The following is a 27,790-nucleotide window of genomic DNA, read 5'->3' as shown; positions in this document are numbered from 1 at the left end:
TCAACTCTAGCCCAACAACTTTGGAAATGGGCAATCCCAAAGAACATACATAGTAGCAATACCAAAATCGTTTTTGTTAAACAGTGTAATTTTAAAGAATTTCTTTAGGTTTTCAAACTCCACACTTTGACTGTTTTTCTTGGAAAAGTTTCTATGTTATCCCATGGAGGTAAATAGGGTTATCGGTTTTACGGTAAGTATTTGGTAGTAGGAGTTGAGGGTCTCTGGGTAGACTCGGGGGTCCCCCATGGTCAGGGTGCACCCCTGTTACACCCTCATCGCCACTAGGGTGACCGGGTGCAGAGTGCTGAGGCCCAATGTTATCTAATGGGGGATAGGGGTACTCCGGTTAGTTGATGCTGACGAGCAGGCCACTTGGTTGTGGGAGCAAAGCTCCTGGACTTTAGCTCAGAGGAAACAAAGTATCGCCAAAGGTGCACCCTCAGGGGCACTAGGGCGGCGGGTGCATGGTGCTGTTTCGACGACAGGGGCCTTGTTTGCAATGGGGAACCTCCGATTTGCAAAGGCACTGCAGGCTTGGGGACGAAGAACTTCTGGGTGCGACCACCACTTTGAGAGGGAAGTTGGGGTCGCCGGATCTCGGGTCAGGAACTCTGGCCGTAGCCCGTGGGTGCAGAGTTTTTGCGGTTTCCGGCGGGGCCAGAAGTTGCAGATGAACAAATCTGGTGTTCATGAGAAACAAAGTCTTTGTGGTTGAAGGCAGGCAGGTCCTCCAGGGTTTGAAGTTGCTGGTCGCAGGACACACTGCGATTTCCAGGAGCAGGTTTAAGGTGGAGACAGGCCGGTAGGGCTGGGGCCGTCAGTGGGTGTCTTCCTCTTAGCTTCGGCACAGCTGTTTGGTCCTTCTTTTCTTGCTGCAGGTTCTTGTCTGAGGAAGCAAGGTGCAGGGGTTCCACATAATACTAGATTTGGGGGCGTTACAGGTAGGAACCAATGGGTCTCTTCCCTGGGATTGGGTACACTCCCCACTATGCAGCCAGTGGGAGGGGGGCATGAGTCTGTCCCTGGTTGGTGGAGACCCCCCCTCCCCCCTCCCCCCCCTGTCTTCAAAATGGCAGTGACGGAGAGTTGTGCTTTGCCTCGCCCACCTGAGGGGTGGAGTTTGCAGAGGTGGGCACACCTCTCTTCCTCACTTGTTTTTTCCACTGGTTCTCCCTGCCAAAGTGGGAGTTAGAACCAGTGGACACCAGTTGCCCTACTGATAAAAATGATACTTCACTTGGGCGGGTGGGCAAAGTGCCTGTGCATGTGCCTGTGAAGGGCCAAAACCCTGTAGAGATTGAGGGGGAACCAAGGAGGGTCCAAAAGGGCAGTGAGATATTTTGATTGATAGGCCGGGGGGATGCTGGGTGATAAGTAATTTGTACTCAAGCAGAGAACAGTAGTATTATATACTTAACATCTGTACACTAATTCATGATCTTCCTACAGAAAACTGCTTGTGATGTTTTCCCATGTAAAAGTAGTTTGTTATGGAGCATGGGGAGGGCGGCTGAAGTTGTGAACATGTATGAATTGGAACTGCTCTAGGGAAACCCTTTCCCGCCATCCATAAAGTTGGCTACTTTGGACATGAATATATTTAAGCATTACTTTAACAGACCCCCCAGGATATCGCGATTTCGCGATTTGCCGCGAAATCGGCACTTTCATAAAAATGCCGCGATTTTTACAAAAGTGCCCGCGAAATTGGCACTCTTGTAGGAATCGCGGCATTTTTTCAAAAGCCGCTATATCCTGGGGGCCCACTCACGTTGTTTATTGGGGCGGGCGGGAAGGACACAAAAGAATAACTTTCCGGGCTTAATGGGCCAGCTTAATGGGGCATTAGGCTCACTGTGAAGGGCTTTGAAGTGCCCCTCCCGCGCCTGGGTCTCCGCTGGAGACCCTCCCGGTGACTGGGGCGAGGCCCTGCCCTCTCCCCTGGAGCCGAGGGTCAATAAGTATGGGAAAGAAAGGCCCTGATGGGCGATCAGGGCGAATACTAACTGTGCCCCCCCCAGGCGCAGTGCAGCCACGTCACCGGCGCACACAGTCTCGCTAGACCTTGTGCTGGCGTGTAGTGAGTTCAGTCACTGTCTGCTGAGTCTGACTGCTGGCTGGCTTCGTCACGTCGTCACTGTGACCACCTAAACTTTTCTATCTTGCAATAAACGCCACACTTGAAGTTATTCTATTTATGCTGTCCTTCATTGCAACACTCGTGCAGACTAATTGCCGGCTCGCACCTCTTAAGATAAAACTCGTGTCAGCGCGAAACGGAACATTAGGAGGAGGCCTGGAAAACTGACTGAGGCCTGCGAGACGAGTGCCAGGACCCCTTCTGGAAACGGGAGGAAAGGAAGGGAAGAGAAGGAGAGGAGAGCTGAGGAGGGGAGGGGACAGAATGGGAGGGAGGGAGGAGAAGGAGAGAAGAGAGAGAAGAGTAGAGAGAGGAGAATTGAGGGTAGGGAAGGAGAGCAGGGTAGTGGGAAGGGTAGAGAAGGGGAGGAGAGTACATGAAGGAAGTGGAGCTAAGAAGAGGAGGGGCGGGCTGGGCTGGGGAGGGTGACCGGCAGAGGAGGAGAGGAGAAGAGGGGTAGGGGATGGGAGAGGAGAGGAGAGGAGAGGAAAGGAGGAAGGAAGAGAGAAGGTAGGATGGAAAGGCCAAGTACAGAAAGAAGGGCAGGTTGAGCAGAGAATGAAGGGAGAGATGGAGGTTCAGGAGGTTTTAACAAAAAGTAACCCCTAAACCAGAGCTTTACCACTACATTGTGGACATTCATTTCGTGTAACTGTCAAGCTGTAGGAAAAGGGAATTACTTAAACCCACAATCAAGAGTGTTTCTAGGGAGAAATGCTTAATTAGTATACCTACATTGCTTCATGTTGTTAAATAACGAAAAAAACTAAAATATCTGTGTTTGTTGTAGGAAAAATGGCCAAATAAAATGCCGCAAAATTGCCGCTAAATTTCCATATTTGTGCCGCTAAATTTCCATTTTTGTGCCGCTAAATTTGCTAGCCCATGCCGCTATATCCTGGGGGGTCTGCTTTAAGCACGACTTGGTCAGCAACAAATTGCTTTTAAATGATCATACATTGAGATTATTTTGTGTGACTCGGTATCGAAAAATGTGGGCCTTTTTTTGCAGCTTAAGTAGGACCGAGCGCAGTGGAAGGTACAGTTCTGGCTTTGATCGAGATGGTCGTGACTACCGTGATGATCGTGAATACAGATCCCGTAGAAGAGAATCTGACCACAGGAGGTCAAGTGATGAAAGACGGAGTGATAGATATGACGATTACCGTGATTATGACAGCCCAGAGGTAAGAGCTAAAAAACAATATCCTTGTTAAATGCATGTATTTTAGTGTAACAATTGCACGTAGTGAATGTGTGTGAATTTCAGAGGACCTTAATTGGCATTTTTATCAGTGCATTATTTTGTGCTTATTTTCAGATTTGTTTACAGCACTTATGTACCACGCCTACCAGCATCTTAAAATGACTTGAGAATGTGGGCAGATGTACAGTATACCAAAAACTTGTGCTACTCCTGCTGAATGGGAGAAACATCTTTGCTTTCTTTTTTCAAAAACATCTGCATTGTCTATTGTTTGGCTCTATCACACGTTTTCTCATTGGAGCAGATAGAATATGTTCAACAAATTATTTTCCAGCTTGTGTATCTTGCATAGTAGTAAATAACCTGGTGGACTAGATCCAGATTTTTTTTCCGGAGCAGTATCCCTGCGAGTCGATAGGAGGCGTCGTAGGCTTTGTCCGGGCTGGAAGTGACGTGTGTGTGGTGCCCCTGGTCTCGGAGGAAGCCCTGGCCACACTTTGCCAAGCTAATGCACGCAGGATAGTTGCAGCCAAGTTACTATTCGATGTGGGTTGGATACGACCAAGTAGCAGAGCAGTTTCTTCTTTGGTGGCCTTATGATGCCAAACCAGGCTGAGAATTGGCTTTTCTTGGGATGCCCAAATGGCGCTTATAGTTATTTTTATGTCTCAGTCTAATCGGGGACTAGGTGGAGTCAGTGCTGGAGTGCTTTAAGGCCAGCAGGTCTACGGCCAGGTCGTTGGGTCTTTCCATGGCCTCTCGCAAACCCTAGTCAGCCTTTCACTCCTTTAGTGTTCACGGAAGTGTCTTCCAGCCGCATCTTTACTTGCCCAGCCACCATGGTGTGCAAGCTTCCCAGGCTCTGCATGGCTGATGATGTGGTACACTCAGACCTGATGGGCCGGGCAGGCAGAGATCTGGCCAGTCCACCACACCCTAGCAGTGGCAGCATCCAAACCCCTTTAATTTTCCATCTTACCATCTTTGGCACCCAGTGGGAGGCAGGATACACCATCACCTGTCCTACTGGAGGCCAATAACATCAGGCTGCTAGGTTCTTCAGGTTGTTTGAAGGGACTACTACTGCCCCTTCGTGACCTCCCATTCCACCCCTTTGCGGCCAGCTGACAGACAAGCCGACCATCTCTTTGCTCCACCAGGAAGTAGCTGCTCTCTTTGCCAAAGGAGCCTTAGAGAGGGTGCTGACACCAGGAGTCTGTCTTGGTTATTACCATTACTTTCTGGTGCTTTGTCATATTATAGGCCTGCACCCTCGCAATTTTTTCCAGAAGAAGTTCCAAATGTTCTTGCTCGCTTAGGTCCTGTCTGCCACGGACTTGGGAGAATGTATGGTAACGTTTGACAGTAGCCAATGTGCTACTGACCTTAAGGTGACTACACCCTTGGTGTGCTCACCCCAGTTGGGCACAATCCCTAATCCTGAATGGAGAGTGCCTGCCATCTGCAAATTGGCAGGCACAGAAGAGTTGGCTTCACCCAGACTCCCCCCGCCTGAGGGGTGGGGTAGGCAGAGATGTGCACACCTTCTGGGCTGTGCTAATTTTTCCTGCCCGTCTTCCCGCCGAAAAGGAGGTGAGACGGGAAGGGGACCTGATCTTGATAGCAGGAGAGTCTGGGGGTTGTGTTACAAAGGTGCCAAGGCCTTTGTAGCTCCCCTGCCACAGATGGCTCTTCCTGGCCTGGAGTAGGTGTGACCACCTCTGCCCAGTAAAGGTGTTTCTGGGCTCGGGGAGCGATGGATCCCATCCCAGGGGTCCAGAAACATGTCTTGTGGTGGCAGGCTGGTGTGTACCAGTCATGGAACCCACCAGAGGCTGTTCTTTTTTTTTTTTTTTTTTTTTGAAGGGGTATCTCTAAGATACCCTCTGCATTTTTCATTAAATCCCACACTGGCATCCATGTGGATTTAATGTGCTGAGAAGGAGAATACCAAACTTTCCAGTTTTCAGTTACCCATTATGGTGCTGTGGCGTTCCTAATGACACACTCCCAGCACCATATACTCTTAATAGCATTACTACACTTACAATGTCTAAGAATTGGTCTAGACACGTAGGGGTACAGGGCTTATGCACCTGTACCCTTACCGCTGGTATAGTGCACCGAGCTAGAGGGGTGGCTGATCTATGCCAGGCCAGTGGGTAAGATTTCTTTATTCAGTTTTAGAAGAAAACTATGGTGCATAACTGGTTATAATCTCATTGAACGTCTTTTTAAACCAGTCGGTTTTAGGCATAGGATAATGACACAGCCACTCCAGCACTGTGAACACACAGCGTACATGACTAACTGCTGCATACCGTGAACAGTGTCCCTTCTACTGAGAGGTTAGTGGTCATATGCACTTCCCAGTCCCATAATCCTCCCAAGACATACCAGCGAAGGGCTGTGGTACATTGATCTCCAAGAAGAAACCCCATCTTCCACCTGGAACCCCTAGCCAACTGTTCCTTAGGTCATCTAAAGGGTCCCTTTATCGCACAGTAGAGTTTGATCACGTCATTTTGTTTATTATGTGATGGCAGTTTGATATTTAAGTCAGCTATAAAAGCCATTTTGTCCCCATGGATGGAAAGGTTGCCTCCAGTGTCTGAAGATGCACAGTTTAGTCATTGTCAGTCCAATTGCCGGCCAGCATTTAATGTGAAGTAGGACGTGTCCCTTAAATTTGGATCATCCTCCTCTTGGCTGGGTCAAAATTGGCCACACCGCACCTGAGTAAATGGATAGCTCAAGGCAGCCCCAGAGGACATGTACAATAGCGCATCTGCCTTCCCCACAGCGCCACCAGTTATGTGGGCTCAGTCCTCTGTGCAGCTTAGCTGGAGACCAGTACCAATTGTGCAGCAGTTTAAAGTATGTGATTTTCAATCTACCTTTGTGGCCTTGAGTGTGGTAGTAATCCATCTGCAACTCTTAGGCTTTAGGAGAATAGTTATGACTCACAGCCGTTTACCAGTGAAGCAGTCTCGCTTCAAGGGTGGGGAGGGATGGGCAGCTGTACAGCAACAGCCCATACATCTCTGACCATGTACCCAACTTCTCGATATATGCGTATCTGTAAAGGATCTAGCAATAAATGCCCCCTCCTTCAATTTGTCAGTGACACTGCCACATTTGGATTTTCCGCCACTGCATGTGTCATTCTAAAGCAGATCGCCCTTGCTTGCCCTCCGTCTCGCCAAATATCCATGTCCCTTGCACTGCCAAACATTTCGATTGATTGGCAAACTCCTAGTTGACCTTTCGTTAAGGCTGTGTTAAAGTAGTACAGAAATTGCACAAGTAAAGGTCAAATGTGAGCTGCGTATAGTCTGTACAACTTACATGGGTGACTTTAAATATGACTTTAGTAAAGCAACAAATGCTAGATCTTCAGCTGCCACAAATCATTTGTGACCTGTTGAATAGCCCACCTCTAACATCAGTTACGTTAATTGTAAAAGGTACCTTGGAGCTCACATTGGCTAGGTGCATAGTGTGTAAAATAAAACACACTAAGAAGGTAACTTCGAAGCATAGTTGACTTTAACACCGATACGTTAAAGTCAGCCCATACATTAGGTTGTTTTTTTTTTTAATGCACTTATTGAACAACAATTTTTCCTTGATGACAGAGGGATCGTGTGAGAAGGAACAGTGACCGATCGGAAGATGGGTACCACTCTGATGGAGACTACGCTGAACATGATTATAGACAGGACCTTGGCGATGAGCGGGAAAGCAAAACAATCATGTTGCGAGGACTTCCCATCACAGTCACAGACTATTCTGTAAGTTTATAAAGCAAAATGTTTCTGTACTGTTTTGCATTTCTAGATTACTGCATTACGTGACATGCATTTATATATCTGGGACTTTATTACTGATTGGATACTCAGTTTGCATGAATTGATTAACTGGGACTGTAGGAAGCTGGCTCTGTATATACTATACCAACATTGGGTATAGTGTGCACAGTCCAGTGGAGCCCCAAAGGAAGGGAGAGGTAAAAGAAGATGGCACCTTACTCTCTATTTGTGGTAGTGTGGGTGAGCAGTAAGGCTTAATCAGAGGTAGTGTTAAGCATTTGTTGTACAGTCTTGGGCAAGAAATGTCACACACACACAGACTGAACCCAGACCAATTTGTTTGTATTGAAAATTTCGTGATTTTGTTTCTAGAGCCAAGTCTGGCAATGACTTTTTGGGTGAGTAGGTTTTCTGGCGTTAGAACCAGGGTTCCCCCAGGGGCACTCTAAAAGCTCTCTCAAAGACACTGGGGAGGCTGGGTGCAGAGTGCTGAGGCCCATTATTATCCAATGCGGGATTGGGGGCTTCTGGTTTGTTGCTGCTCATGAACAGGCCACAGGGTTGTGGGAGCAAACCTCCTGGTGTTAGGCTTCGGTTAAAGGGGGGTCCAGTTTAGCGCACAAAGGGCGCCAACAGCGGCACAAGGGAGGACTGGTGCATGGTTCTGGTTTGGCGCCGGGTCCCCTGTTTTGGTCAGAGACATTACTTCACGCTTCTCCACCAATTCCACTCGTTCCTCTGGTGATCAACAAGTTCTACAGAGCCAATACCAGAATGATACTGATCACACCAGAGTAGCCTCACCAGTGGTAGTACTCGGACCTTCTTCAGCTATCTGCTGTTGGGCAGCTTGGGAAATTACAGAATCTGGTTGTGGATTACCAATGGGACAAGATGGGCTGTTAGCCGGGGCACTGTTTTTTTCTCTATGCGAGGAAGCACTATTGGAATAGATGCAGGCGTCTTGATGATCTTAACCTCTTCATTTCAGATAGTCTGATTGGTACAGCTCGCATGATCTTCCTGGACTCTTCCTCGAAATCATGTAAAAAAAACATGGTCTGCTCGACCGTAACAGGCAATTGGAATAATCATGTAAAAAATACGGTCTGCTCGACCGTAACAGGCAATTGGAATCTAGCTGCTGCCTGCTGCATTAAATTATGAAAGCCCCCGATGTCCGCTGGGGGACAGGGGGGTGTAGTCAGAAGGTAGAGGAAGAGATGGAGAAGGTATCCGTATTAATAGATTCGTCCCAGGGATCCGTAATATGAGTATTTTTAGGTAATTCTCCCTCTTCAACCTCCTCTTCAGAGAAGGAAGTGTCAAGCTGCACCTGTTCACAAGGACCTGAAGGATGAGCCGGTGTAACAGGAAACTCAGACTGGGGTAATGGATCAGGAACCACCGTTGGTGCAGGTGGTTTGTCTGGAACAGCCTGTTGTGGGGTAAACCTTAGACGGTAATCCGCCAGCATGGCCTGGATAGCTTGTATGAGCGTGGGGGGGGTGTGGACTCATTTCCCTCTGGCGTGACTCCCTTAGATGAAATCCATGGTGTGGAACCAGAAGTTCTTCCTGGTAATATTGTTCCAGATAGTAGTCATCATCCTGACACGTGATGTTAAGCTCAGAAGGATGGTGAGCTGTGTGAAATGGTCCCTCATAGTCTTCGTCCTTCTCTTTTAACGTAAGTTTCTAAAAGGTACGAAGGCAGAAGCGGAGAAATCTTACTGATGCCTTTGAAAAGTCTTGAGTTGAAAAGGTACAGACGATATGAGGTGTTGACTGCGAAGGTAAAACTACCACCATTGATACATGAGAATGAATTGGTAAATCCGTCGTCCGACAGGTCTGTCGTCGACGGTGAGGGCAGACGTCGATGATGATGTCTTCATCGACGGAGGGTCCGTCGGCGGGGACTTCGTCGATGATATCTTCGACGATTCTTCAAAATCAGGCTTCTTGGTAGTGATTGAGATTCTGGTAGACAGAGTAGGCTAGAAGTTGAGGCTCTGTTATTGTGAGGAAGTGGGGTTCTGTTGCAATAACCCCCCACTTTTTGCCTGATAACTGATGCACTTTTCCTTGGTGTGCCCTGGGTCCCTGCCAATCCGGTTCCAAGGGCCTGTGTTCCTTCCCTAAAAACAGTACTACAGCCTAAACCCAATTGGCATCTGTCTTCATGACAGCCCCTGGTAAATGGTACCCAGGGCATTGTGACCAGAGAAGACCCCCCTAAGGGCTGCAGCACTTACTGTGCCACCCTAAGGGGCCCTTTACCCTGACACCCACAGACTGCCTATGTTGCTGGACCCCTGGGTAGAGAGCCATCTGCTCTCCTGGGCCTGCAACAATGCACGTCCTGGGCGAGGTGCTAGGTCTTATCCCCCAGGATGGGCAGGGGAAGCTTCAATGGCATGCCGCCTTTTGTGAGCTTCTCCAGGCCACTTGCTGTACTCTGCAAATGGTACTCACCAGTTCTGACCCCCACTCTGGCGGGAAGACGGGCGGAAAAACCCTAAGTGAGGAAAGGGGTTGTGCCAGCCTCTGCCAACACGCCCCCTCATGTGGGGGAAGCAAAGTGAAGCACAACTCTGGGCTCAATCAGACGGCTCCTACCCCCCTCCCACTGGAGAGTGGCAAGATAGGGGGTGTTCTCACCCCAGGGAAGGAACCCATTGGTCCCTGACCTTCCCCCTACCTGGAATGCCCCTAAATTTAGTATTTAGGGGCACCCTGAACCTTCCTTCCTCAGATCCAGATTCCGAAACAAGAAGAAAGAAGACCTGCTGTGCAGCTGCTAACAAGAGGACGACACCAACTGACTTGGCCCCAGCCTACATGCCTGTCGACCCTCAAACTTGCTCCTGCTAAATCGCGGCGTCTTTTGTGGTCTGCAACCTCAAACCCCGGAGGACGGGACTGCCTTGCTCATCCAAAGACTGGGACTCCCATGAGCAGTGGTTCTGCTCAAACAGCAACAACCCCTGGTGCCAAACAGGAACCGCAAATCTAGCACTCTGTTCACTAAGGCACTACCGGGCAGGTGCAAGGACCACGAGGACGTGTGTCTAAAATAACATATCTCTGATTTTCAGATTAACCGATCTATCACCCTTCCTACATTTTTCTGAAAACCTCAATAGGGTTCTCAAAGTCTACCTAGACAGAAACCAGGATTTCTGGAACATCAGACATCTGTTTGTGAAGTATTGTATTGTAATTGCATTTATATAGCGCTTACTTCCCCTGACGAGGCGTCGAATCGCTTTTTCGACAAGTAGAACGCTACTCCGGGACCCATGGAGGATTAGTGTTGAATTAGTATAGTGAAACATGCAAGTACATTTTAAGTGGTGTATAGGCTTGTCAGTTATTTGGATTTGGAATGATAGCGGAAGGATAGAGGAGGAAAAGGGGTTTGTATTTATATAGCGCTTGTTACCCCTGATGGGGTGTTGAAGTAGCTACTCCGGAAGACCATAAAGGATTAGTGGTGAATTAGTATGGTGAAATATGAAAGTAATTTCAGTGGGGGATATTAGTCTGTTATTTGGAGTGGGAAGGATAGGTGAGGGATAAAAGGGAAGAAAGGTTTGCATTCATATAGCACTAGGTTCGAGGCATGTGGGCTGCTGAATTCATATCTGTGCATAGACCGCCACCTAGTGTTGGGTCCGGATGATTGCACATTGTTGTCCTGGAAGAGTCTTCGAAGTATCACGAGATAGGTGGCTCCTCCCCTGGACTACAGTGCGCATGGGCATCGCCTCCATCCCCAGATTGGTTTTTTTCCGCCATTGGGTTCGGATGTGTTTCGGTTCCCTCTGTCGGAACCGATAGTTGTTCAACTTCTACTCGAGACCAAAAGGTCTTTAGGCTGGGCGTCGGTATAGTTGCGTACGGGTTTCTTTCTGACTCTCAGCTCCGATCTCTTGCTGCCCTTCCACGTGCTTTCGGCGCGGACGGGCCTACACTACACCCTTTGCTATGGAGCGGACTCCATTCAAAAAGTGTCCGCTGTGTCACTCAAAATATTCACACCTCGACGTGCACCCTGTGTGCAATACCTGCTTGTCGCCGGATCACCGCGAAGACACCTGTATGGCGTGTTCGAAGTTCCGAAGCAGGAAGACTTTGAAGATTCGCCGGGCCAATCGGCTCCAGGCTCAATTATCGGCTTCGGCGCCCCCACCAGATGACATTTTCCAGGAATCTGTCGAGGGAGAAGACGACGTGCGAGGGTCGGACTCTGACCCCGCGTCCGAGGAGGAGACCTACGACGCGGGTGAGGAGGACTTTGACGAAGTCTCCGACGAGGTAGGGGACGTCGATCAGGCTTGTACCACGATGGGAGATAGCTCAGAGGAGGAGCATCCCCAATCAGACTCAGGGGTTATTCCCCTTCATACGACCCAGGTCGAGGGATCGCCTTCGGGCCTTACCCAAGATCTAACTATGAGTCCTACGTCACCGCCTCCGGGCCCGGTCGCGGACATTTCTAAGCCATCACTTATGGTGAAGAAAACGAAAGTGAAGCCAACTGGTCACGCACCCTCGGATGCGAAACCAAAACTGAAAGTGGCGTTGGTAAAGAAGGTTCTGGAGGCGTCAACTTCCAAGAAAACCAAAATGGCTGACTTGAAGAGCCACGCCAAGATGGCCGACCCGAAGCCCTCGGGGTCGGCGCCGAAGGCGAAGGCCTCCAACGCGGCCGCGTCGGCGCCGAAAGGGGACCCGAAGACGGTTCCGAAGAAGCGTCAGGGCGACGACGCGCATAGGCATGGGGCGTCGGTCCCGAAGAAAGTGCCTACCGGCGATCAGGCTCTCGAAGATGACGTGTCGCTCGAGCCGGTTCAGCCCTCGGCGACCTTTACGAAGAAAGTGGGGGAATCCTTACAACGGATCCGAAAGTCCACTGTGGTTCCCACTCAGGACACTGTAGTGCCTACGCTCACGCCTAAGCCTACCAAAGAGCAAACGCCTATTCGTTTCACCCTTCCACCCAAGTCGGCGCCGAAGGCCTTCGCGCCGAAACAGGGCGGACATTCAAGGGAGGTGTTGACGCCGAAAGCTGCCTTGGTGGTGTCGAAGCTTCGGCTCCAGCCGCTTGCGGTAGAGGAACGTCGTGAGGTCCTCATCGACGCCAACACCGGGAAACTGTCGCTCCTCAAACGAAAAATCACGACGGAGCCGGCGTTGGAACCTTTTAAGATCCCCGCTAAAAAACAAGAAGTACTATGCCGACTCTTCGGCTCTGGTGGAACCTGTGTCCCCACAGGCCTTGGAACACTCGCCAACGCATTCCCCCGCAGCCGATGCGGACGAGGATGATGCCGAGTACAACTATCCTGCGTACTCGGATCCGGAGGAGGAGCATGTGCCTTGGGCCGCTGGAAGCGACACAGAAGACCCGCAGTCGGGTCAGGACACTCAACTTTTCGCCGCCAAGACGTCCCCGACTCGGCGGCCTTCAATGCTTTAATAGAGAGAGCTGCGGCGAACCACGACGTCGAGCTGCACTCGGACCCCGTGGATGCGGACTTCTTGTTCGACACCTTCTCGGTAGCCGAAAAGCAAGTCAAAACGCTACCGATGCTTAAAGGGGTGCTGAAACATGCACCGGAGGTTTTCAGAGAGCCCACCCGGGCGCGGGTGGTCAACCCTCGCATCGACAGGAAATGTAAGGCAGCGCCCACGGATCCCACTTATATCAAGGGACACTTGCCATTGGACTCCTTGGTTGTTTCCAACGCTCGGAAGAGGGCGAATTCTCAGACTACTGGTGACGCTCCTCCCCCAGACAAAGAGTCCAAGATCTTTGAGGCCTCAGGCAATCGCATTGCTGCACAGGCAGCTAACATCTGGAGAATATCTAACACCCAAGCCCTGCTTGCACGTTATGATAGGGCCCATTATGACACATTAGAGGCCATTCTGCAACACTTGCCTGACCAATACAAGGAGGCAGGAGAGATGCTCATTCAGGAGGGTAAACTCATTACAAATGCATCCATCAAATGTGCCCTAGACGTGGCAGACACAGCCTCCAGAGCTATCAATACAAGTGTGTTACTTAGACGCCATGCCTGGCTTAGAATTTCGGGGTTCAAACCCGACATCCAAACCACGATATTGAGTCAAACAGTGAATCCTGACCATCTGTTTGGCCCTGAGGTGGATGCCTCCCTAGAAAAGATGAAAAAGGATACCGAAACTGCCAAGTCAATGGGGGCTTTGCAAAGTCAGCAGTTTCGGGGTGGTTCCTTTCGACGCTCACATTCAAAAGGCACCTCACGGGGACAGGCATCCCAGTCCACACAATACTACAAGGGTAACACCCAGCCCTCGTATAACAACAAGGGTAGAGGTGGTTACAGAGGCAATAATATCAAAGGCAGGGGACGTGGAAACAATGGCTCCAGGTCCACCACCACCAACAAGCAGTGACGTCTTGTCACTGCCCCCCGATCACACAACACCGGTCGGGGGGAGACTCCAGCAGTTCCTGCCAGCGTGGAGGTCCATCACCACGGACAGGTGGGTGAGGTCTCTTATCCAGTACGGGTACTGTCTAGAGCATACGTCCATTCCACCGGACATACCGCCAAGAAGCCGTCCTATGTCCGGCGAGCACTTGACCTTGTTGCAGCAAGAAGTTCTAGTTATGCTGCAAAAAGGGGCGATAGAGCTCGTTCCATTGCAAGAGCGGGGAACAGGGGTTTACTCCCGTCCTTTTTGGGGATCAAAAAATACAGGATCACTCAGGCCGATCCTGGACCTCAGGCCCCTGAACTGGTACATCCTCTCGGAGCACTTCCATATGCTCACGTTGCAGCAGGTGCTTCCCCTGCTTCAACAAGGGGACTTTCTGGCTACGCTGGATCTGAAGGATGCCTATTTTCATATTCCCCTGCATCCTTCCCACAGGAAGTATCTCAGATTCACAATCTTAGACCAGCATTACCAGTTCAGAGTCCTGCCGTTCGGGGTCACCACGGCACCAAGGGTATTTACAAAATGCCTGGCGACTGTGGCGGCGCATCTCCGTCGCCAGCACATCCACGTCTATCCATACCTGGACGACTGGCTCATTCAAGCAAAAACAGAACAGCAGTGCGTAGACCACGTGTCACGCACCATTCATCTCCTGCACGATCTGGGATTCTCTCTGAACTACCCAAAGTCCCATCTCCAGCCCGCCCACGTGCGACAGTATCTGGGCGCGACAATTGACACTCTGGCAGCCACTGCGCAGCCGAATTCAGTGAGAATCGCCAGTATCCAGGCGCTGATCCAACGATTCAGACCCCAACACTCGCTTCCCGCGAAGGTGTTCATGCAGTTGATAGGCATGATGGCCTCCTGCATCTCCATTGTCCCGCACGCGAGACTACATATGCGTCCGCTTCAGGAGTGCCTTGCACGTCAGTGGACTCAGGCTCGTGGGCAACTGACAGACCTAGTGTTGGTGAGCGGTCGGGCACACAACTCTCTGCATTGGTGGAATCCACAAAACCTTTGCAAGGGCCGACCTTTCCAAGAGCCTGTCCCACAGATTATCCTGACGACGGACGCCTCTCTCCAGGGATGGGGAGCGCATGTACTCCATTACACTGTGCAGGGACTATGGACACTACAGCAAAGGAAGATGCACATCAATGTGTTGGAACTGATGGCAATCTTCATGGCCTTAAAGGCGTTCAAAGTACATCTGTGCAACAAGGTCGTGTTGATCCGGACGGACAACATGACGGCCATGTACTACATCCAGAAACAGGGAGGCACACACTCTCCACAGCTGTCTCATCTGGCTCAGAGCATGTGGAAGTGGGCCATTCAGAGGAACATCTTCCTCATGGCAGAGCACCTCCCGGGCAAGGACAATCAGATGGCAGATCTGCTCAGCAGGCACAGCCATCAGATGCACGAGTGGGAGATACATCCATCAGTACTCCAACCGTACTTCCAAAGGTGGGGTCATCCAGAGATAGACCTGTTCGCCACAAGGGAGAACGCAAAATGCCAAAGCTTCGCCGCCAGGTTCCCACACCCCCAATCACAGGGCAATGCGATGTGGATGAACTGGTCAGGCAGATTTGCGTTCGCTTTTCCCCCAGCACCTCTGATACCGCTGGTGGCACGCAAGCTCAGGCAACACTCGATGACGCTCATCCTGGTTGCTCCAACGTGGGCTCGCCAACCATGGTACACCACGTTTCTGGAACTCTCCGTGGTACCGCATCAAAGGCTTCATCTCACTCCCAGCCTTCTGACTCAGAGCCATGGCGACATTCAGCACCCAGATCCGCAACAGCTCAACCTGGCGATCTGGCTCCTGAAGTCCTAGAGTTTGGCTACCTCAATCTTCCTCCCAATTGCATGGACATCATTCGAGAGGCAAGGAAGCCCACTACTAGAGCTTGTTATGCGGCTAAATGGAAGAGGTTTGTCGTCTACTGTGTGAACCACGACATTGACCCGCTAGATGCTTCCATTCAAAACATCATATGTTACCTTTTTCACCTGTATCGGTGTAATCTAGCGTACTCTTCCATCCGCATTCACCTGTCTGCTATGGCAGCATACCTCCAGAACAGGCAGCACCTGTCACTCTTTAAGGTCCCTGCTACCAAGGCCTTTCTGGAAGGACTCCAAAGGGTCATTCCACCAAGGACTCCACCAGCTCCAGAATGGAACCTCAATGTGGTTCTTACAAGGCTGATGGGTCCTCCCTTTGAGCCACTGCACTCTTGTGAGCTCCAGTTTTTAACTTGGAAGGTTGCGTTCTTAGTAGCAATTACATCGCTACGGAGGGTTAGCGAACTGCAGGCGCTCACCATCCAAGAACCTTTCTTCCAGGTACATGCTAACAGGGTGGTGCTCCGCACTAACCCTAAATTCTTACCCAAAGTGGTCTCACAATTCCACATGAACCAAACGATTGAGTTGCCGGTGTTTTTCCAAAACCCAGAGACGCTGGCGGAGCGCATGCTCCACACCCTTGATGTGAAAAGGGCCTTTATGTACTATGTGGACAGGACGAAAGATTTCCGCAAAACCAAACAACTTTTTGTTGCTTTTGCCACACAACACAAGGGAAACGCTATCTCCAAAGCGGGGATTGCTAGATGGATAGTAAAGTGCATTCAGATATGTTACGCTAGAATTAAGCGCACTCTCACTATCCCACCGAGGGCCCACTCCACTAGGAATTTAGGGGCCTCTATGGCTTTCCTAGGTAACATTCCCTTAGAAGATATCTGTAGAGCAGCCACATGGTCTACCACACATACTTTCACTAAGCACTACTGTGTAGACGTGCATTCCAAACAGCAGGCAGCTGTTGGTCGGGCTGTTCTAAAAACGCTTTTTCAGACTGCTGCAGCTGGCACGGACGGCCGCCGTTAATGGAGGGACTGCTATGTATTCTATGCACAGATATGAATTCAGCAGCCCACATGCCTCGAACTGCAAATGCTACTTACCAGTATGCATCTGTTCTTGGCATGTAGGGCTGCTGACATTCATATCGCCCGCCCTCCTCCCCGGCGCCTGTAGCAGCTGCAGTATTTATTCATACAAACACATATGCTCATAGCATGGTCATCACTCACATTCTTCACTCCATCTCTGCCAATGGCTAAAAACAATCTGGGGATGGAGGCGATGCCCATGCGCACTGTAGTCCAGGGGAGGAGCCACCTATCTCGTGATACTTCGAAGACTCTTCCAGGACAACAATGTGCAATCATCCGGACCCAACACTAGGTGGCGGTCTATGCACAGATATGAATGTCAGCAGCCCTACATGCCAAGAACAGATGCATACTGGTAATTAGCATTTGCATTACCCCTGATGGATGTTGAAGCGCCTTTCTGGCGAGTAGCACGCCACTCCGGAACCCATATAGGATTTGTGTTGAAAATTAGTATAGTATAATATGAAGTAATTTGAGTAGTGGATATGTTATTTAATTCAATTCACTTTATTTCGATAAAGTATCATAAAGGTTCATAGGCAGTACAATAAAATAGTCATAAAAATATTTATAAAACCATTATATACATAAGTACTACACATATGCCTTGGTTAATCTAATTAATCACAATAGGGATATAAACATGAGTTATTTGTTAAAGAAAAAACTTTTACATTTTTAATTTTTTTTTAAAAACAAGTACTATGTAAACATTTCCTATAGACATTATTGATACCAGCTGTGATCAGTGATCTTGTTTAGGTTCATATTTTTTTCGCCCGCTTTTTTCCTTATGAAATACACTGTAAGCAGATACCTACTAATGCCAAATACAAGAACCTGGCTCTTATCTGTTAATAAGATTCTTTCTGCACCTCTGCACTCCTAGATTTATACAAAGAGGTTTAATCCACTTTATCCTTTGTGCCTTATAGGCAGGGCAGAAGAACAAAACATGCGTTATGTCCTCCCTCCCACCTCCATTACACATGGTACATTTGTCATCACTGTTATTATTCCACCTTGCAACACAACTTTATAACGAGTATTCTATTCCTGAATTTAAGGTATAGGGTTTTAGCTAGTGGTGGGTTCACTTCATTCAGGAAGGATTCATAGTGGGGGTCTATTTTGAACAACTGAAATTCTCTGGTTAGGGAGCCATTTGATATGTCGTTAGTTCTGTGTTCGTTCGTATAGGCCCAAAATATAGCTTTTAGTGTCCTTCTTGAATTAGGGGTTTATATGTTATTCAGTTATTTGGGTAGAGAAGGGTAGGTGGCGGGATAGTGAAGGGAAAGAGGTTTGTATTTATATAGCGCTTGCTACCCCGGATGGGGTTTTGAAGCGCAAGTAGCACGCTACCCTGGAACCCAGTAGGATTAGTGTTGAATTAGTATGATGAAACTTCAAAGTAATTTTATAGTGGATATGTTAGTCAGTTATTTAAATTGAAATGGGTTCGGGAGGGGTAGAAAAGAGGGAAGAGTTTAGAAAGGTTTGTTTTGGGGTATCAGTATAGTAAAAGAGGTGTCAGATGATGCAATGAGGGATAGTGTAGGGGAGAGTCTAGAAAGGGTTATTTTGGGGATCATAGTAGTGGTATGGGGTTTGGGATAAATGAGAGTGCATGTAGAGGATACATTGATAGATGTATAGGATGAGAGATAGGGTAGTGCACTGGAAAGAGTACTAGAAAGAACTTTGAGATGAGTCGGAAGGTTGGGCTAGAAATATTGAGAGAAGTATAGGCTGAGAAATAGGGAAGTGCATTGGAAATGCTAAATTTAGAAGAAAGTGATAAATATATTGATCCTTGAGTACATTGAAAGTATATAGATACATAAAGGAGGTATGTATATTGGACAGTATTTCTGGCCCTAATCCCGACCAGTCTCGAACAGGCTCAAACAGGAAACTGCCCTTGTCCTCTCTGCCCTTAGCTGAGACACCCTAAGCCTGGCCTTTTTTATAGCCCTAATGATAAGGTGATCCCTTCAGCCAATGGGAACCCTAGCCCTAACACTATCCAATCATGTCCAAGCACCCAATGAGTTCAAAACCCTGACCTCTACGTCCAATAAAGGCTCTAGCCCTACCAGTAGTTTCAAAAACAAGTCCATGCAACCAATGGCACAAGTATCCCTAGTCACTACTTCCAATAGAAAGCCTAACCCTACTCTTAAGTTCCACATCTAGTCCAGCAACCAATCCCATCAGAAGCCCTAATCGCTACTTCTAATTAAAGGTCTAACCCTAGTCCCACCCTACTCCCAACAACCAATAACATAGGAAGCCCAAGTCCCTACTGCCAATAGAAATCCTAGCCCTAATCCCAACCCTACAATGATTAAATCACAGACCCAGAAACCAATCCGAACCCTCAAATACCCAACCAATGAGGACATTAACCCTAATCATATAGAAACACCAGATATAACCACCAATCAGTGTAGACATGTACCAACCACTAGCAGACCATATAAGATCCCAGTGACCTCAGACACGGTTTTCTGGCCAGGGAGTTGGAAGCTGCTTCTCCTGTTCAGAATCTCCTAGGAGACAGGCTCAATCCACACTTTGGACTTCAGCAGGTAAAGGGCCTCACTAACTAGAAATCTAACAATACTGTTTGAATAAAGCTTTACTCCCCCTGCTGGCCCAAAAAACGAAGTGCACACTCCCTGATGTAGAAAAATCTCTGTTGCTGGGGAGGAGGGGGGGGGTGCGAGGCAGTGGGGCTGGTTTCACTGGCTTGTGAACACAAAATGGTGGCTGGGAGTGCACTGTTTTAACATACAGGTCTTAGCACAGAGCAATGGAGAAATTTGGAGGGAAAACAGAATTGTCACTGAAGAATGAGGGACAAACTACAGAGGTTGGACTGCAAATCCAACAATTCAACACACTAAATGGAGGCAATCATGGGCAGGGAAAACCACAAATTTTAAAAACACAACACGGGTGATAAAATATGCAATTACATGTAGGCTAAAACTACAATTTTTAACTAACAACCACAGGCATAGGCAGTAAACACAGTGAAAATTGTTTTTTAAACAACTTTTTGTCTTAGGAAGAGACCGCACTAGTCTATCTCTTTACCACTTCCTGGACTCTGCTCATTGCAATCTGGGGCACAGGTAGGCTGCAACTCGCAAGGTGGAGGAGAATGATAATGGGTGCACCCAGCAAGGCCTTAAGGGGCCTGGGCATGTGTGAGAGGAGGGCTCAGACTTGCCTGGTAGCTGAATAGCCAGTGGCTATTCTATTCAGAGGCTTATAACTATTGATGAGTATCCCTTGAAAGAGCAGGATAAGTTACTTACCTGTAATCATAGTTCTCTTCCAGGGGTATATTTATCAGTCATAAGCAACCCAACCACCTCCCTGTACGAATACGTTTTGGTATAGTAGCATTTTTTCTTTCTTTGACTCTATTTTAGTACTCCGTAAAAAGACATGGTCTGTTACCTGATGAGAGCAGGAAGGTTTTGGATGTTTTAAAGGCACGGCAACACTTTTATTAGTGTTTTCTCTATGCAGCCTAGTTGCTATTTACCTTTCTTCCTTAAAAATAAGTTGCTATGTTAAAACACTAAAGGAGTGCATGTTCCATTTATAGAAATCTATACTACTATTATAAAGTAAGAACTTTGAACATTTGAGGCGGGTAAACTCGGGAACCACAGCGCCAATCCACACACCCGATACATCATTGTAATCGTCAGGGTGTGCAGATGGACATAGGCTATATAAACTATACAAATATGCGTTATTTAAAAAATTTACATTAAAAAAAAAAAGTAGTCCCTTCGAAGTAGCGCCGGCCGCGACCTGCGTGCTGACGTCAGGAGCACAGGGAGGAGCGCGAGGAGGAGCGGCGTCCAGGAGCGCGAGGAGGCGCGGCGGACACGGTGCGGGGGAGGAGCGGCGGACAGGCGGTGAGGAGCGGCGGACAGGCGGGAGGAGCGATGACGAGCGGCGAGAAGCGGCGGAGCGGTGAACTGAGGAGCGCGGGGGAGGAGCTCTGGTAAGGCTCCGGGGGACCCACGGACAATGTTGGGACAGGCGGGGGTCGGGGCAGGCAGGGGTCGGGGCAGGCGGGGGACGGGGCAGGCGGGGGACTGGGTGGGCGGGGGCCTGGGCTGCTGGTCAATGTCTGGGTGGGCGGCGGTCAGGGCAGGCAGGGGCCCGGGCTGCTGGACAATGTCGGGGCGGGCAAGGGTCACGTCATGGATATAGCCAAACAGCAGCAATGTCACATCGCTCCAAAAGAAAAGTACACTGTGCTCAATACCAAGAGCGCCGAATAACAAAGGGCACTAATGATCGCGGTGGGGGCCGGGCTGCTGGACAATGTCGGGGCGGGCGGGGATCGGGGAAGCCTGGTTGCTCCCGGACAAGGTCGGGACGGGCTGCTAGTGCTATATAAACCTGTTATTTTTTAAATTTATTTTAAATGAAAAATTCAATGCAATTTTGGCTTCTTAGTCTGTTGAATGCTCTTAAGCTGCATGTTATCAATACACGTTCCCAAAAAACCTCCAATTTAACCCGGAGGCAAGGAAAACAGCAGCACTGCCAGACACTAATACTTTTGTAGGTCTTGATTATTTCGTAATCCGCATCGGTGCAGACATGAGACCCACGCTTTTTAAGTCTTAGCCTTCAATGGGGTATTTTATGTGTGTGTGTGTATAGTGTATATGTAGGTTTGAAGATACTAAGTACGTGTTATGACCAACCACAATATATATATATATATATATATATATATATATATATATATATATATATATATATATATATATATATATATATATATATATATATATATTATTTATATATATATATATCTGTAGTGTGTATATGCTCTGAGGGGGTCCCCATGTATGGGCTGGACCATTGTTTGTCTGAGTATACCCCTGTAAAAGAACTATGACTACAGGTAAGTAACTTATACTTACCTATTATAATATTGGGGGTGGGACGGGGCGTTTCAATGAGAGGTGAAAAGAAAAAACTGGTGGTTCACCTTGGACAGGATTACACCATATTACAGATGACATCGTGCTTGGTTATTGGCGCTCGTATTTTTTTTTTTTTGTAAACGCAGATTTGCAAATGTTTGTTCATGTCATATTTCTAGATTACTTTAATTCGTTTTAATGAGTCTTTGTTCAGTGCTGATGTTAAATATAACAGTCATGTCATCCTTGCTTACTTGGATGTTCTCTAGATTCGTGAACTTGTGGAATCCTTTGAAGGCCCACAGCCTGCAGATGTGAGACTTATGAAGAGAAAAACAGGTGAGATTAATCTAGCATGCAGCGTGCTTTAAACTGGTCCCTTATTTCACACCCATGGAAGAATAAACCGCTGCAAGCCAGCAAGCACGTTAGTTTGCCGTGGCATAGGAATTGTTGAAAAAAAAACATAGATTTTACTTTCAAAGTCTTTGCCTATTAAGTCTCTTCATACCCTATCCTTGCTCCTTCCAATTTTTTTTTTACAAAGCCTTCCAAGACAAACCACTATTGACTCATTTGGCAAAGAGTTGTAGTGTAGACTTCAGTCAGTTACCACTAGGTATTGTAGCTGCACAGTGCTCTGCCTGAAAGGTGCACTTGCTCTTGCAGACGGGTATCTGAACTCTGATTTTCTGCAGGGAAGTGCCAGAATGGCCACTGAGCGATCTCCAAGATTGTGCCTTTGCAAATATCTTGGAGATTTCCTCACGTGTTTACGTGCATAGTTTTTATTCTTTTGTCTTTAGTATTTGTGGGTGGGCAGGGAGGGTGTTAAAAGTAATTGGTAAGTATGTATTTCTGATCTTGTTTGCATATGCATGGTTATTTTAAGGGGGTTATCTTAGTCAAAGTTGACTAGTTATGAAGGACTATGTTGTCCTTGCCACGGCAAAAAACACTGCTTATTAAGAGCATTGAAGTCCCCTTTAAAGTGCTGCTTCATGAGTTGGCTGTCATGAGGGTGTGAAGCAGTTGGAGAGATTCACTTGTTTTTAAAGGAACTGACTAACACAAATATCCCGTCTATTATCTGAATGCTGTCTCTAGGTGTAAGCCGTGGGTTCGCCTTCGTGGAGTTTTATGACTTGCAAGATGCTACCAGCTGGATGGAAGCCAATCAGGTTGCTTCAATCACCAAATCTAGATATTCCTGAAAGTGGAACAATACTGTGCATTTTAAAAGGGGGTGAAACCTGGTGAAAGGAGTGGTTTGTTGCAAAAGTGACTTTAAATAAAGCTTTGTATATATTAAAATTATGAACTTAGAAATGTGATAATGAAGCATACAATTAGGATTAGTTTAGCAGTGTTTCTTGCCAAGTAGACCTGCTTTTGTTTTTTACATTGACACTGGGCCACATCCAACCCTTCAGTGAACCATAGTAATTAACATTAATTTCTAACTATACATGAAGCATTTGTTTAAACGTGATCTATCAAGTTTATGGAATGCCACAGAAAGATTCAAGACCAATGCAAGTGTGTTATCTTGAGTTTTATACCAGTAGTCCCGCAGATTAAGAACACTGCTATCAAATTATCCTTCATATTCGGTGTTACTCTTGAATCTAGTTTCCCGAAGTCCTTTGTGGATGTGCAGCTATTGAGTGATAATAAATATGTATAGCCATTTAGGAAAAGTGAAGTCTTGCCATCCATCAGGAAGCCTAGCCTCCTCCTAGTCACCATCACTGGTTGTACTCTGCTATTTTTTGAAAGGTTATGTCTTGTGAGTGAAGTGTATCTTGCTCCAAGAGTTTACATCTTTCCATTTTAATCTGCAGTGTTTGGGGTTTTCATTTTTTTACATGGCCTGCTTCCTTTTAATTTTTGTGTTGCTCCAATCCTCATGCAATATTTTTTCTTTTTAAACAAAATAAGTCTATACTCCTTTCCTTGGTCTGTCTGGCTTGGGTGTCTTGTCAAACAAGAGTGGATGTAGATGAGACTACTACCTGAGAAATGCTTACTTTAGTATTTTGCATTTGAGTTCCATGGGCAGTGGAAGGCAGTACTCGGCACTTTAAAAGATATTTTTGTAATCTAGGTGTAAAGCTGGTGTGTATGCGGGGTGGATTTGTGTCTGTACCTTCTTGAAGCAGTCCTTGGTATAGTATCTTATTACCACTGTCTTGGTTACTGTGCTTATAGCTTAACTTTGATATAGTGGATATTTTCTGACCTGTTCAGGTGAAGTTCTTTTCTTGGTCTGCAACCACAGCCAGCACAGTAGGATTAGGTTAGGGTGTACATATGTTGGTTGTGTGTGAAAGTCACTTGGTAGTAATAAGTCGCAGCGCTATCATTCAAAGTGTGGATGTCCTTGGTGTCTGCTCCAAATGCATCACACACAAGACTGTGCTGCTCATAATTCTTGGAAAAACTTTCCTGATTAACTAAAGGTGGTAAGCGTTTTCAGTCCCACAAAATCTCAACAAGGAAAGGACTTTCCTTATGATAAATGTTGCATATCTGTACCCATATTGCTCCTTTGATAATACGGCTAAAATGGACAGTTGTAGTTGAGGCACAATACATCAGTGTAGAACCACAAGTGCCTAAAAGGCTGTTCATTTATATAATACTGATAACCGTTCCAACTCCTCATAGGAAGAGAAGAGTTAATCTGCCCTCCTGCACGATTGTCTCATAGATCAACTTGATAAACAGGACTTTAAGGCAAGGAAGCTTACTTTTAGGTGAATGCGCTTCAGGGAAGAAAAAAAATTGACCTGTACTATTACCTGAATCTCTAGATGATACAGGCTTCTTGTCAAGAAGGTCAGATGTTGAACATCTTAAAATCTTACCTGCTAATTTCAAATTAATTCCCAACCACAAAGATCAAGAAAAGAAACCCTGCTTGTTTCACTTCTCACTAACGAACACCCATCTGCAAGTAAAAAGTAGCCTGAGATCCAGGAAGGCCTGCCGTCATTATTTGTTTTCCAGAGTGATAGTTTTTTATATAAGCTAGGTTTACAGATGTGGATGGTATACCCTGCCGAGGTATGTGAATGTTTAAGATGTGTGAGGCCCAACAGATACGGTAAAATCATGCCATTATTTACAAGCTAGAAGTAGCAGCCATCTTCCTCAAGTTGTTTCCATTCAGTCTACTTGTTTGTGCTCATAAAAGCTCAACATAACCGGATTTTGACTTGTAGGTTGGATTAGGGCAGCGGCTATGAGGGAATGAGCTACTTCAATGGTAAGAGCTATGTAGCCCCCCCCCAACCCCCATTCAGTTTGCCTAGTAATCAGATACTCCTGCAATACCTTTCATTACAAAATGGTCCTAGAAGCGCTCATCAGTCAGATGAATCTGTTAGGACCTTTTGAAGTATGCAAAAGTACGGTGTTATGGGCCATACACTTTATTTATAAAAAACTTAAAACGCTCCTAATAATTTTCATTTGTGCATTTAAACTGCAAGAGTTTATCAGTTTCACATCCGAAAATGAGACTTGCCTGTAGTGTGGAGGTTTAATGATCTCTGTCTCTCGCCATTGATAAATTTATGTGACGGTTAACTGAGCCCCTTCGGGTGCGTGTTTAATTCCTTGCCAGTGCTGCTCATTAGCATTTTACTGACTTGTTTCCATTGAAGTCCTCTCTATTCTGCATATCCTTTCCTGAACTTTTGCCCAAATCAGCAAAATTGTGGTGTTGCACTGCATTAAACAATCTAGGTCATTGTGAATCTTCCCATACTTGAGGCTAAACGTTTTTGTGTATAAGTAAAGTTCCTCCGCTGCAATTGTATTTCCACCGCACTTTTTTGCCATCAGTTGATTCAGGTAGAGTTTGGTATCTTCCAAGTGATTTTGCTACAAAACATACGTGCCAGTGAATGTTAGCTGCTATTTAGCCATGTTTTTGTTTGTTTCTTTTGAAGGCTGCAGCTTAACTGACTAATTACATAAACTTGCATCTATACCGTAATCCTTTACACTCATTCTGAATTCTCTGCATACAACCCTGATGCTTACACTAATCACTGCCCTCCACCATATTTTTTGTAATCATCAGGCGTATCCAATTATCTTTTTGTTGAAGTAAGGAGCTGCCTCTTCCCTTGTTGGCATTCCTTCTATGTTAAATATTTTCTCTTAGGCACTCATCAAAATCGAATACCACTGCAGACATCTAAAAAAACACGATTCAAGATGACCTATGCCATTGTAAACCCTAGAAGTCTAACAGTAAAAGACCGTTCTGTTCTTTTGAAGCTGTTTACAATCTCTTCAGTTGTCACAATCTCCTTAGCTACGTATAAAAGGTAACTCTTGAACTACTACCATAAAACTAATACCCTAACAACCAAAGCTAAGCCCTCTTTGATTCTGTTCCTGGATGCAAAATGTAATTTCCAATTCACGTTCAGTTGGAAAAATATCCTGGGTAGCCTGTCATAAGGCATTTAACTGTGGGACTGCCTATGACTCTAGTCACTGGTCTTGGATCTCTTAGGCACTTTGTGTCATTGTCCTTTCTCTAGCATTAAAACTTTATTTGCATGCTATGAATAGTTCCCCTATTGGGCGACTAGAATTCTCAATTAAAATGTCAGACTCGTTTTAAAAAATATTAGTGGTTTTGCTTAGACATTATTAGCTGGACCTGGAGTTCAGGGGGTGACTTAGAACTCCACTTTTGTGGCCTTGTTTGAGATGTGGTCCTCCTGCTAAGGCTAATACAAATTCACTCTTTAAACTCTGAATGCATTTATGAATGCATTTTTTTGGACTTGAAGACTTTGTTCCAGGATTGCAATGTCGACCAGCCCTTTTCTAGGCTTTGTTCACGATCATAAATATGCTCATGTCATAGACATGTATTTTGCTGGAGATGGACAGGGAGAATATTCAGGAACCTACGAGCGTCTCTGGCTATTTTCCTTTCCATTGTTGAACGCACCTTTTTGTTAGAGGACCCATTGCAACCAAACCTCTTGTGCTTTTTAATACCTTGAAGTTTAAGATCCCTTCAACAGTGCTGTCCTTATCAATGCAGAAGTATACAAGAAAGGGATGGATGGAATGCCTGAATTAATCTCAGCCACAGGTAATTTTTGGCCGCATCCCATTCCATCGTTATTTTTCACACCGTGCCACCTCAGTTTGAACCCAGCTATATGTTAATCACTCGACCCTTCTCCAGTCGGAATAGCCCAGCTCGAACTGCGAAGCAAATCCCTTCCTGGCAGTAACGCACAGGAGATGACCAATCTGATGATGTGCCAGAAAGGAGAGCAGTTTAGGTCCATTTACACATTCACCCACAAACGTTGAAATTCGCCCAGTTTTCAAACATGCCTCGGCCAATTTTACCCTCCCATTGCAAAGTTATAGTAAGAGAACTCCTTGCAGTTGTTCTTCAGTTTTCCCCTACACCACAATTATCCTCCCTACTCCCCAAAGCAGTCTGCATAGTTTGACCACATTACCCCATGCTAATATACCTCCTTTTTCTGATTCAAGTTTCCATTACCTTTGATTGGGGCTGCAGATTTACTAGATACCTACTATTGGAACTTAAAATTGTCCTTTGAAATATAAAAAAATTTGCATACACATAGACTGCTCAAGATTTTGGAACTTATTTCCAATTTCTCTCTGCTTGTTCTCCTAGTGTTTAAGAAAGATTTTGAAGGCTATCCTCTACCAGCAATATCTACCTGCAAGATGGGAGCCTAGATCCCACCTCCCTTCTCTCCTTTTCAGATGTCCAACTTGGTTTATAAATTATACTAAGTGGCTAAGCATTGATTCGACTACTTTCTCTAAGAAGCAGTTAATTTTAATGTATACAGAGCTATATTGAGGTCTCATTGAGAACGCAAATACTATCACTCCATGAGAAATCTGGTGAAAAGTCACTTAGGAATCCACTGTAAAAGGAATTCGTACGAGTCACCTCCTATTGTCCCTGCTGGTGGTTAATAGGCATGGGGTGGGTGGGTTTGTAATTATGCCCACGTATAAATGTGTTCCAAGCCTGCTCCTTTTCACCCAACACCTTTAAGCATTTAGTAATCATCTCACAGTAGATGCTTGACAAGTCTGTGGAGTCTTTGGCAGTTGTTGGCAATCTATATAAAATGAGCT

General features: G+C 46.6%; 1 protein-coding gene across 1 annotated transcript in view; it reads left to right on the top strand.

Annotated features, from left to right (window-relative positions):
* Nucleotides 1-27,790, top strand: part of RBM5 (RNA binding motif protein 5) — a 242,450-nt gene that overhangs the window by 34,171 nt on the left and 180,489 nt on the right. The window contains exons 3-6 of the mRNA XM_086938797.1: nucleotides 3,156-3,330; nucleotides 6,989-7,144; nucleotides 21,889-21,958; nucleotides 22,727-22,800. Coding sequence (XP_086794923.1) covers nucleotides 3,156-3,330; nucleotides 6,989-7,144; nucleotides 21,889-21,958; nucleotides 22,727-22,800 — 475 coding nt within the window. The remainder of the gene's footprint in view (nucleotides 1-3,155; nucleotides 3,331-6,988; nucleotides 7,145-21,888; nucleotides 21,959-22,726; nucleotides 22,801-27,790) is intronic.

The sequence above is a fragment of the Lissotriton vulgaris genome, chromosome 9, assembly GCF_964263255.1.
Source record: "Lissotriton vulgaris chromosome 9, aLisVul1.2, whole genome shotgun sequence".
In the NCBI taxonomy this organism is placed as follows: Eukaryota; Metazoa; Chordata; class Amphibia; order Caudata; family Salamandridae; genus Lissotriton; species Lissotriton vulgaris.
The sequence above is the reverse complement of the archived record's forward strand: the minus strand, read 5'-3'. Positions and strand labels throughout refer to the sequence as shown.